The 13,478-nt window shown below is 39.2% G+C and overlaps 1 protein-coding gene across 2 annotated transcripts in view; it reads right to left on the reverse strand.

The window, feature by feature from the left end:
• Window positions 1-13,478, reverse strand: part of SPIDR (scaffold protein involved in DNA repair) — a 280,562-nt gene that overhangs the window by 166,770 nt on the left and 100,314 nt on the right. For both annotated transcript variants that reach the window (XM_055545940.1, XM_055545939.1), the window contains exon 7: window positions 221-321. In XM_055545940.1, the coding sequence (XP_055401915.1) occupies window positions 221-321 (101 nt within the window). The remainder of the gene's footprint in view (window positions 1-220; window positions 322-13,478) is intronic.

Below are 13,478 nucleotides of genomic sequence, written 5' to 3' on the forward strand. Positions count from 1 at the left end.
CAGTAAGATGTACTGCTTACTATGGGTCACAGTCACAACAATCAGAAAGCTACTGAAACAGATAAAGCAGAAACAGATATAATATAGAACCCTCCAACTCAGATCTTTGGCACCTAGAGAAAAAGGGGTAAAAATAGTAATGATCAACTTTATATATTTTAATATAAAAATACTTTTACCTGGCATATTCTTTACTCACATATACCAGTGCAAGCCTTACCTGAAAGTGTCTTTTGGTAAGAAAGACCCTGATGTCTCCACAAAGAAATGGTGGATCTCTCTCGATTCTGCAGTCCATTTAGTCTTTCTGCTAGCCCGCCTCTGTTCAACAAATTATAATGTATTAAGTTTAGTGAAAAGAAAAGCTTCAGAACAGTTGGAACATTTATACCTTATACCCTCCAATCAGGGCATGCAAGTTTTAACTCATTTGGCATTACATTCTCTTCCTACAGGTCAAATCCTTCTACGTTCGCTATCTCATTTTTTAAGACTTCTTGGATGGTCAGTTTTCTGATTTTTAGAAATGTGGGCTCCTCTGAGATGAGTCTGACTTTCTGACTACTCTTTCTTAGTTAACTTACTCCACACATAGATACTGATTATGTGTTTCCTGCTATGCCGAGCCAAGCACAGGTGCCAAGGATATGAAGAAGGCAACAAGCCACACCACGGTGGACCTTATAGTCTAATCCGCAGACGGGCAAAAAGATAAGTGTAAAATGGGTTCAGAGTTGTAATCAAGAATAAAACCTGCACCCAGTTGACAGGCAGAACACTCAAATAAGAGGATCTGGGTATGAGCTCATTACTTGACCTAGAGATAAGTGACTATCAACTGTAAATACAGCAAGGATATCAACATTATACAAAGGAAAAAACTTCCATGAATGGCAGGAAGATGACTAATAATAAAGGATACACAGGCACTTCATAAGAGACCCAATCTATCAATGAATAAATAGACATATAGATAAATTATAAAGCTCATTTGGGTTTTTCCATGAACTACCTACATTCAGAAGAGTCAGCAGTTCCTAACATATCTGTGACCACAAGAGAAACAATGATCAGCTGTTAATCACCATTTGACTATGTAAGTCATCAATGTATTTATTATCTCATAAAATTATGTTCACTGATCATTTCTCATTATTTCATTTTATTCTAATAATATTCCTTTGATGTAGAAACAACAGATATCAATACCCACCTCATACATGAAAAAAGTCAGAGCTTAGAGAGAGGTCAGGAAAATTCTCCAATATTGTATAACCAGCCAGATGAGGAAACAGAAAGGACGCTGTGTTTGGCATTTAGTCAATCTTCAAGAAATGCTTGTCACTGCCATTACTGACTCTGTTAGATTTTTACTTGCACCCTGCACTCTTTCCACAATGACTAAAAGACCTCATTTTAATATACATTATATATATTATCACTACAAATTACTTCATTTTCCTATTAGGTAGTTTTTTTTTTTTCTACAGGCACTAATTATTTCTGAATATGTGTGTGTGAGAGCAGTATATATTACAGGAAATTTTTTAAAATTCTCACAATCATATATATGCCAAAGCATCTCTACTTTATATATATGTAAGCCTTTCTTCAGATCATTCTGTTCACATGAAGTGACTAAGCAGGCACTACTGGCATCCTCACGTGACACAGGACAAACAGAAGCACTGAGAGTGCAACACTACGCAAGGTGAGACATCTGCTGAGGAGCACAGCTGGTGAACACCAGGCCGTCTGGCTCCAGAGATCACAAGCTCAAGACTCAGTGACACACCTACTGCCTCTTCAGGAATACCTGTTACTTAAAGATACTAAGAATACATAGAAAAGCAGAAGACCGTATTCTCTGCACAATGATCTAATTATTTACCAAATGTTTGTTTGCAAACTTATGACTTTAAGGGAGAAGGAAAAAAAAAAGACAACATACAGTCTGAAAGCATTATCTTACAAGTGAACTTAGGATTGAAAGGTAAAAGTCAAGAGTAAAAATGAATGAATGCAAAACTGTCCTCCACATGTGGGAGCATCTGAAGCCTAAGAGAGAACCTACATTCCCTCCCAGGCTTTGGTCACAGGATTCCTCTGTTCCAAGAATTCCTGCAGGGAATTCTGAGCAGGTGGACCAGAACTCAGGAATGGAAACACCATGATCTCTAGTCAACAATCACAATTCCAGTAAAAAATCTCTTGTATATTAAAAAAAAAAAGATTCAATAAGGCTCTGCTATAATATATGCAAAATAATTTTTTTCTTTTTCAGTTTTATTGAGACATGTTTGACAAATAAATTTGTAAAGTACATACGGTATATACAGTGGTGATTTGATATATGTATACCTGTGAAAGGATACTCCCCCATTTACTCAGCTGATAGATCCACCACTTCACATGTTTATCTTTTATCTTTTTTGATGTAAACATTTAAATTCCACTCTTGACAAATTTCAGTTGTAAAATGTAGTGTTCTGAATAACGGTCACCATGTTTACATCAGATCCTCATAACTTACTCACTTTATGACTAAAAGTTTGCACTCTTTTCACATGAAAGCATTCCCAGAAGTGGGACTGCTGGATAGTATGGAAGAATCTACTCAGTTTCCTCAGAGCCTCCATACTGTTTTCCCTAGTGGCTGCACCATTTACACTCGCACCAACAGCCCACGAGGGTTCCCGTTTCTCTGCATCCTGGCCAGCACTTGTCATTGCTTGTCTTTTTAATGACAGTCATTCTGACAGGTGTTAGGTGGCATCTCAGTGAACTTGGACTTGCATTTCCCTGATGACGACTGATGTTGAACATCTTTTCTCACATCTTTGGTCATCTGAATGTCTTCTTTGGAAAATGTCTATTCAATTCTTCTGCTCATTTTTAAAAGCTGATGGTTTGATATTTTTGCTATTGAGTTGCATGAGTTAATGATGTGTTTTGGATATTAACCTTTATCAGAAATAATTTACAAGTATTTTTTTTCCATTCTGTAGGTTGCCTTTTTCATTTGCTTCTGGTTTCCTTTATTCTGCAGAAGCTTTCTATTTTGAAAAGTTCCACTTGCTTATTTTTGCTTTTTTAGATTTTCTTTTGGTGTCAAATCCCCAAAATCCATCACCAGGACCAAGGTGAAGGAGATTACCACCTATGTTTTCATTTAAGACTTCTATGTTTTCAGGTCTTCCACTGAAATCTAACACCTGAGTTGTTTTAATAAGTGGTGTAAGACAGGGGTTCAGTTTCATTCTTTTGTATGTGGCTGTCGAATTTTCCCAACACTATTGAAAAGACTATCCTCTATCCATAGTATATTGTGGCTCCACAGTTATGAGTTAATTGACCATATGTGCACAGGTTTACTTCTGGACTCTCTATCATGCTCCACTACCACTTTGTAATATGGTCTGAAATCTGGAAGTGTGATGCCTCTAACTTTGCTCATCTTTCTCAAGATTGCTTTAGCTATTTGGGGTCTTTGTGGATCCACATAAAGTTTAGGATTGGAATTTTGATAGGGGTTGCACTGGATCTGTAGATAGCTCTGGGTAGTATGGACATTTTAACCATATTAATTCTTTCAATCCATGAGAACAGAATAACTTTCCATTTATTTTTGTCTTCCTCAATTTCATTCACCAATGTCATAATTTTAAGTGTTTTGTTTTTTTTTTTACCTCCTTGGTTCAATTTATTCCCAAGTATTTTATTCTTTTTGATGGAACTGTAAAATAGGATTTCTTTCTTAATTTTTATTTTGGATAGGTTTGTGGTTAGCATAGAGAAATGCAACGGATTTTTGTACACAGAGATACTAGGGACTTGGTTCCAGACCAACACAGTGAATTTATTATCATAATAAAGCAGATCACAAGAAACTTTTTGGTTTCCTCATACATGTAAAAATTAAGTTTACACTACACAGTACTCTATTAAATGTACAACAGCATTATGTCTTAAAAATGTATATATCTTAATTTTAAAATGCTACTAAAAATTGCAGAAAAACACAGGGGTGCCACAAACTTTCAATCTGTAAAACAAAAACACATATTTGCAAAATACAATGAAGCAAAGCACAGAAAAAAAGAAGTAGGCCTATATTGATTTTGTATCCTTTACTGAATTTATTTACTACTTCTCACAGTTTTTTTAGTGAGTCTTTAGGTTTTCCTGTATAGTATCATGCCATCTGTAAATAAGACAAGCTCTAACTCTTCTGATATTTAGATGTTTTTTATTTCTCCTTCTTGCCTAATTACTGTGGCTGGTACTTTTAGTACTGTGTTAAATATAAATGACAAGAATGAATGAACATCCTTGTTGTTCTTGATATTAGAGGAAAAGCTTTGACCTTCTCGCTGTCAAATATGATGCCTGCTGTGGGTTTGCACTTTGTGGTTTTTACAACGTTAAGGTACGTTCCCTTAACACCCAGTTTGTTGGAAGTTTTTTTCATAAATGGATGTTGATATCTATAAAAACATTTCCTGTGTCTATTGAAATGATATGATTTTTTTGTCTATCTTATTAATGTGATATATCATGTTGACTGATTTGTAAAGGGTGAACAATCCTTGAATCTCTAGACTCAATCCCAATTGATCATGGTACATAATCCTTTTAATATATTGTTGAACCTGATTTGCCAATACTTTTATTAAGGATTTCTGTGTCCATGTTCATTAGGGATATTGATCTATAATTTTCTTTTCTTCAGGTGTCCTTGTCTGATTTCCGTATCAGGGCCATGTAAAATGAGTTTGCAGTTGTTCCCTCCTTTTCTGTCCTTGGAAAGAGTTTGAAAAATATTGGCATTAATTCTTTATTGACTATGAGACAGAATTAAATAGTGAAGCCATCTGTTGCTGGATTTTTCTTTGTTGTGAGGTTTTTGATTACTGATGGTAAAGAATCTGACTGCAGTGCAGGAGACCCAGATTTGATCCCCGGGAAGGGAAGATCCCCTGGAGAAGGGAATAGCAACCCACTCCAGTATTGCCTGGGAAATTCCATGGACAGAGGAGCCTGGTGGGCTAAGGACGGTGGGGTTGAAAAGAGTCAGACAGGACTGAGCAACTCGCACTTTCTTTCAATCTCACTAGTAGTTCCTCCATTCAAATTCTTAATTTTATCTTGATTCAGTCTTGGTAGGTCGAATGTTGCTAGGATTTATCCATTTCTTCTAGGTTGTCCAATTTGTTGGTATATAATTGTTTATAGTACCTATCATAATTTTTTCTATTTATATGGTATTACTTATAATGACTCCCTTCTTAGTTCCAGTTTTGAGATTTTTCTCTCGTTGTTGTATCTAGGTAAGTGTGTGTCTATTTTGTTTAGTTTTTCAAAACAACATTAATCATTTCCACTAATCTTTTCAATTGTCTTTTCAATCTATATCATATATTTCCCTACTGATTTTTACTATTTCTTCTACTAACTTTGGGCCTAGTTGTTCTTCTTTATATGATTCTTTGAAGTGCAGTTAGGTTGTTCATGCACTGCTGACTTCATCATTATGAAATAATTTCCCTTGCCTCATTATAGTTCCGGGCTCAAAGCCTATACAGTATGATATAAGTAGAGCTACCCCTCTTTCTTTAGGTTTCCATTTTCATGGAATATTTTTTTCCACCCCTTCACGTTCAGTCTGTTTCTCTCTACTTAAAGGTGAAGTTTCTTACAAGTGGCATTTGGTTGGACTTGTCTTCAAAAAATCCATTCAGCTACTCTTTGTCTTTTGATTGGAGAATTTAGTCCATTTACACCAAAAGTAGTTATTGATAAATATGGATTTATTGTCACCATTTTGTTCATTGCTTTCCGGTTTTTTGTAACCCTTTGTTCCCTTTTGTCTTCTCTTTGTTCCTTTCATTTCAATTTGTTGATTTTTCCCTATGGTATGTTTTGATTCCTTTCTCTTTAACTTTGTTATCTATTATAGGTTTTTCACTCTGTGGTTACCATGAGGCTATATAATACGTCTGGTATTTAAAGCAGTCTACTTGAAGCTGATAACAACTTAGGTTCAAATGCTTACTAGAATTCTATACATTTACTTTATCCCACTCTGACATTTTATGTTTTTGATGGTACAACTTACATGCTTTTATCTTATGTATCCTGTAACAAAGCACTGTACTGCTGCTACTGCTGCTAGTCGCTTCAGTCACGTCCGACTCTGTGTGACCCCATAGACGGCAGCCCATCAGGCTCCCCCGTCCCTGGAATTCTCCAGGCAAGAACACTGGAGTGAGTTTCCATTTCCTTCTCCAATGCATGAAAGTGAAAAGTGAAAGTGAAGTCGCTCAGTCGTGTCTGACCCTCAGTAACCCCATGGACTGCAGCCTTCCAGGCTTCTCCGTCCATGGGATTTTCCAGGCAAGAGTACTGGAATGGGGTGCCATCACCTTCTCTGAACAAAGCACTGTAATTGCAGTAATTTTAAATATTTTTGTCTTTAATTTTTTTTCATACTATATTTAGAGGTGATTTACTCACCACCATAACAGAATTAGAATATTGTGAATATAACGATATATTTACATTTACCAGTGAGATTTATTCTGACATGTTTCCCATTACCTTTAACATCCCTCTTTTCAGTTTGAGGAACTCCCTTAGCACTTACTGTAAGGTTGCTGCTGCTGCTAAGTCACGTCAGTCGTGTCCAACTCTCTGCGACCCTATAGACGGCGGCCCACCAGGCTCCCATCCCTGGGATTCTCCAGGCGAGAGCACTGGAGTGGGGTGCCATTTCCTTCTCCAGTTCATGAAAGTGAAAAGTGAAAGTGAAGTTGCTTGGTTGTGTCTGACTCTTCGCGACGCTATGGACTGTAGCCTACCAGGCTGCTCCATCCATCAGATTTCCCAGGCAAGAGTACTGGAGTACTCCATTGCCTTCTTCTATTGTAAGGCTAGATTAGTGTAATAGATGTACTTCTTCAATTTTTCTGCTTCATCTCTTGTTCAACTCTGAAGGACAACTTTGCTGGGTACAGTATTCTACGTTGGCATTTTTTCCCTTTTCAGCACACTAGATATATCATGCCACACACTTCTTGTTTGCCAATGCTGTGCTAAAAATCTACTCATAGTTTTACTTGGGTTTCCTGGTACATAAGACACTGATGTTCCCTTGCTGTTTTTACAATGATCTACCTTAACTTTTGATAATTTCATCATATGTTTTGACATGGGTCTGTTTGGATTCAACTTACTAGGAATTTTCTAGACTTCCTGGATCTAGATGTTTGTTTCTTTACCCATCATAGGTAAGTTTCAGGCATTATTTCTTTGAATGAACTTTCTGCCTGCTTCTCTCTTCTCCTTCTGAGACCCCTACAATGAAATACTGGCTCACTTGATGGTATCTCAAGTCCCTGAAGATATCTTCAGTCTTTTTCATTCCTCTCTCTTTTTGGTTCTCTGTTTGGATGAATTCTCCTGCCCTGTTTTTGAGTTCACAGATTCATTCTTCCACTGGATCTACCCTGCTGTTGAAACCCTCCACTCAGGTTTTCAATGAAATTATTGCATTCTTCAGCTTTGTGACTTCTATTTGGTACATTCTTATATCTTCTATCTCTTAAAATTTTCACTTTGCTATTGCATTATTCTCTTGACCTCAGTGAGCATCCTTAGGACTATTATTTTTGAACTCTTTTCAGGCAAATCATTTATGCCTCTTTCACTAAGGTCTGTTTCCAGAGTTTTCTATTGTTTTCTTTTTTTTAATGTATTTCTCTTATTTTTTCATTTTGCTTGACTCTGTGTGTTTAGGAGAACAACCTTATTGTTCAGCCAGGCCTGAGTTCTTGGTTCTCGCAAACTTATGTGAACATCCAAGATGTCTTCTTTGTTCTCAGTGGTTCCTGGAAGTGAGAGTGTGCCAAGACCCATCAGTGCCCCACAGGCAGAATCTCAGTCAACAACTTTTAAAGAACACAAGTAAACTTCTGCAGGGAAATACAGGGAGCTGGGCAATTTCGTGCACTCCCTCTGTGTTGAGCCCTTTGGGGATAGCCAGATAAGAACTGCTTCTTTATTTGCTACTGTCCTGCTCAATCCGTAAACACCAGTCCTGCTGGCCATCAGACACAGGCAATCAAGGTATGTCCTCTGGGTAGCAGTCACAAAAGCTAAAATGCCAGACATGTGCACAAGCCTCTTCTAGGAGACATCATCAACCCACAGCGATGTGGAGAGAGAGTGAGAAGACGGCACCTGTTGGCCTCCCATGTATCCAAGGAGAATGGCAGTCAGCAGCCTAGATGTGTGATAAATTAGAACCTGATCCTCAGGTAACTGTGCAGTAGTTTGAGCATTCTTTGGCAAAGCGTCTGTCTACAATGCGGGAGACCAGGGTTCGAGCCCTGGGTTGGAAAGATCCCCTAGAGAAGGAAATGGCAATCCACTCCAGTACTATTGCCTGGAAAATCCCATGGACAGAGGAGCCTGGTAGGCTACAGTTTACGGGGTCGCAAAGAGTCAGACATGACTGAATGACTTCACTTTCTTTGGGACTGGAATGAAAACTGACCTTTTCCAGTCCTGTGGCCACTGGTGAGTTTTTCAAATTTGCTGGCATATTGAGTACAGCACTTTCACAGCATCATCTTTTAGGATTTGAAATAGTTCAACTGGAATTCCATCACTTCCACCAGCTTTGTCCATAGTGATGCTTCCTAAGGCCTACTTGATTCGCATTCCAGTATGTCTGGCTCTAGGTGAGTGATCATACCATCATGGCTATCTGGGTCATAAAGCTGTTTTTTGTATAGCTCTTCTGTTTATTCTTGCCACCTCCTCTTAATATCTTCTGCTTCTGTTAGGTCCATACCATTTCTGTCCTTTATGGTGCCCATCTTTGCATGAAATGTTCCCTTGGTATGTCTAATTTTCTTGAAGAGATTTCTAGTCTTTCCCATTTTATTGTTTTTCTCTATTTCTTTGTATTGGTCGTTGAGGAAGGCTTTCTTATCTCTCCTTGCTATTCTCCGTAACTCTGCATTCAAATGGGTATATTTTCCTTTGCCTTTCACTTCTCTTCTTTTCTCAGCTATTTGCAAGGCCTCCTCAGACAACCATTTTGCCTTTTTACATTTATTTTTCTTGGGGATGCTCTTGATCACTGCCTCCTGTACAATGTCACAAACCTCCATCCATAGTTCTTTAGACACTCAGTCTATCAGATCTAATCCCTTGAATCTATTTGTCACTTCCACTGTATAATCATAAGGGATTTGATTTAGGTCACACCTGAATGGTCTAGTGGTTTTCCCTACTTTCTTCAAGTCTGAATTTGGCAATAAGGAGTTCATGGTCTGAGCCACAGTCAGCTCCTGGTCTTGTTTTTGCTGACTGTATAGAGCTTCTCCATCTTTGGCTGCAAAGAATATAATCAATCTGATTTTGGTATTGACCATCTGGTGATGTCCATGTGTAGCGTCTTCTCTTGTGTTGTTGGAAGAAAGTGTTTGCTATGGCCAGTGCATTCTCTTGGCAAAACTCTGTTAGCCTTTGCCCTACTTCGTTTTGTACTCCAAGGCCAAATTTGCCTGTTACTCCAGGTATTTCTTGACTTCCTACTTTTGCATTCCAGTCCCCTATGATGAAAAGGACATTTTTTAGGGGGTGTTAGGTCTAGAAGGTCTTGTAGGTAGACAGCATATTAAAAAGTAGAGACATTACTTTGCCAACAAAGGTCCATCTACTCAAAGTTATGGTTTTTCCAGTAGTCATGTATAGATGTGAGAGCTGGACTATAAAGAAAGCTGAACACAGAAGAATTGATGCTTTTGAACTGTGGTGTTGGAGAAGAGTCTTGAGAGCCCCTTTGACTGCAAGGAGATCAAACCAGTCCATCCTAAAGGAAATCAGTCCTGAATATTCATTGGAAGGACTGATGCTGAAGCTGAAACTCCAATACTTTGGCCACCTGATGTGGAGAACTGACTCATTGGGAAAGACCCTGATGCTGGGAAAGATTGAAGGCAGGAGAAGAAAATGACAGAGGATGAGATGATTGGATGGCATGACCAATTCGATGGACATGAGTTTGAGCAAGCTCTAGGAGCTGGAGATGGACAGGGAAGCCTGGCATGCTGCAGTCCACGGGGTCACAAAGAGTTGGACACTGAGCAATTGAACTGAACTGACCCTTAGGCAACAGCTTTTATCATATGCAAATAGGCCTCTTTGGCAGAAAGAATGGGAGATGTTTTTGTCAGCTCACTGTGGGCTGAGCCCTAGAGGAATAGCCACAGGGAGTCTTGGTAAGTTCATTAAGAACTATATCTCTGTTTGCAAAAGTCTGGTGGCATGACCAACTGGATGTACATGAGATTGAGTAGGCTCTGGGAGTTGGTGATGGACAGGGAAGCCTGGCATGCTGCAGTTCATGGGGTTGCAAAGCATTGAACGAAACTGAGGGACTGAACTGAGAGTCTGGTGGGTCTCATAGACACAAGACCTTTTGGCTTTTAGAGCCAGGTGTTTGGGGGGCTAGTCCTTCCAGTGAAAGTTTTAGAAGTTGAAGTGCTACATACTGGATCCAAATTCTCTGCTCCAACATGCAAATTGCATGTTGCTGAGCCAGGGTGGGGTCTATGGTGAGGATCTCATAAATTCACTAAACAAGTTGCTGCTGCTGCTGCTAAGTCACATCAGTCGTGTCCAACTCTGTGCGACCCCATAGATGGCAGTCCATCAGGCTCCCCCGTCCCTGGAATGCTTCAGGCAAGAACAGTGGAGTGGGTTGCCATTTCCTTCTCCAATGCATGAAAGTGAAAAGTGAAAGTGAAGTCGCTCAGTCGTGTCAGACTCTTTGCGACCCCATGGAGTGTAGCACACCAGGCTCCTCCATCCATGGGATTTCACAGGCAAGTTAAGACAGTCCAATTATCTTTTATATAAAATAATTGGTACCAAAAATAGATTGGTACCATATCTGAAAAGATTACTGGCATCAATTCAACAAGGCTAAACATTTCTACAAAATGTGAAGTGAAAAAGAGAAAGATTGAAAAACATTCTAACTAATTTCCAGAAAAAGAATCACTACATACTTTTAATACACTCTACCAGGTGAAGAAATCAGGTAAAGAGAAAATAATTTAAATAAACGTACTATACAATATCTTCAAGTTTTGCTTTCTGTCAAATATAGCAAGCAGTGCAAAAAAAAAAAAACAAAAAACACCTGACCGTAAGACTGGTGAAATATGGCCTTATTATTGACAACCTAACTAAAATATCAAAGCAATGCTAGATTGACTTTCATTAGTTATGCCTCAAACAGTGCCATGCATCAACAAAAATAAAAATAGGACTTCCCTTGTGGCTCAGTGGATAAGAGCCCACTTCCCAACATAGGGGACATGGGTTTGATCCCTGGCCTGGGAAGATTCCACATGCCAAGGAACAGCCAAGCCCGTGCACCACACCTACTGTACCCACACTCCAGGGCCCACAGGCCGCAACTGCCGAGGACAGTGCTCCTAGAGCCCGTGCTCCACGACAAGAGAAGCCACTGCAACAAGAAGCCTGTGCACCACGACCAAGAGTAGCCCGCACTCCATGCAAGTAGAGAGAGCCCACGTGGAGCAACAGGACCCAGTACAACCATAAATGAATAAATAAATAATTTTTTAAAAATAAATAAACAAGGAAGAAGGCCCAAAGAGGCTGAATTAACATTTCCCTGTTGGACAAATCACAAGGAGAGAGGGCCAATGTTCTCCAGCCTTGAAATGCCAACTACTTAACTCGATCCTTGCTAGCTAGTCCTTATGAGGTTTAAAAAAAAGAAAAAAATCCTTTTAATCGCATTTATAAATATTTTATTTGTGCTACATAGTGGAAACCTATAACTCACACCCGCCTTTTTCTTCATTGCAGTTTCATTTTCCACAGACTGCCCCCCACCCCATCCCCGGCTGAACTTCTGTGACAACGGCTCGTGACCCTTTCCTGTGAGGATTATCAAGATGTCTGTATCTGCAGCATTTTCATAAAAGTTCACTTCAACAAGTCTTTCTTCATCATTACTAGACAACTAGTTAAGAGATTTTCCCCTGCTTCCGAACCAGGTCAGCAAACCTGCTCCGGGCAGCAACCATGGGCCTTCAGGAATTTCAGTAAAGCTCCTCCTAGTGTCAACAGAGAGTCTTCCAGTCTGATGCCTGAGACAGACAGCCCTAATCACACCAACCACACTCTTAGTATTTCAACACAGTAACTCTGAAAGAATAACCACAAAACAGACATCTCTCAGTTATCACTTAGAAATCACAAGAAGAAATCAACTATTTGCATATTGCTGGAGTTGCTTCAGTCATGAGCAAAGGACATTTGAATCCCTTTAATAAGATTCCTTTCCTGTTTTCTCAATAGACTACGACATCATTCTCATTTAAGGGTATTTAATAACTTCTTCACTCTGGGCATGAGGCATTCTATCTTACTTTATGTCAAAAACAACAACAACAGTGAACAGGCATCGACAGATCACCAGACTCTATCCATCGCACTGGATCAGTCACATCCTTCTCGTCTCCCCTCTGCTCCTTTATTCAAAACAGGTCTCCTTCTCCCATTTCCATCCCTGGACATGGACAGCGATTATTCCTAACCTCTCTGTCTCCACTGGGTCTTCTCTATTATTTTCTAACTCATCTCACGTTTTTCCTCTGGGATCTCTTTTATATACATTTTATTTTTAACTTTACAATACTGTATTGGTTTTGCCATAGACACTGGATCCCAATCAAGCCTGATCAAACGTGTGCCCTAAGGTCCCCGCCCCTCTCCTGCTTTGAACTGCAGCTTCGAGCAGAGGCGACACTGCTCTCCAGAACTCAAGCTCCTTGCCTCCTCCCCCACTGACCCAACACTAACACCATCACTGGGCTCTCCTTGGGGTGTGCTGTACTTGCCCTCTGTGAAGTACACACCCGCAGTGTTCTTCATTAGTGCATTACACGCTCTACTGTGCTCCTGCACACATTCTGCTGGCCCTCTGTAGCCTAGCTTCTGTGGTTCTTCACACACACACCAGCCAGTATCAGGCCTGTGAATCCTTGCTCTCGCCAACTACAATCACAAAAGCAATCTCAATACTCTTTATTTCTATTTCCCCCTTTAGATATAACTCACTCAAAAACAAGAACAGTCATTTACTTTTATTAACTGTCTAAGATAGCACTTGGAACATGATTACTAAATAAAATTTGATAAACCCAAACAACCAATCCCCATCAAGGAAAACAGTTACATAAGCTGGTTATGACTGAAACAGCGGATGTTCAACTTAGATGAACAAATCCATAAGTCATCTCTAGAAATTAGGACTCTATAACTGCTCATCAGAATTACAATTCTATTCTATAAATCTTCCTTCTCACATAAATAGATATTTTTATTTTATAAATATCTATCCCATATAAATAGATATTTTTAAA

This window comes from Bubalus kerabau, chromosome 14, assembly GCF_029407905.1.
Source record: "Bubalus kerabau isolate K-KA32 ecotype Philippines breed swamp buffalo chromosome 14, PCC_UOA_SB_1v2, whole genome shotgun sequence".
Classification (NCBI taxonomy): domain Eukaryota; kingdom Metazoa; phylum Chordata; class Mammalia; order Artiodactyla; family Bovidae; genus Bubalus; species Bubalus kerabau.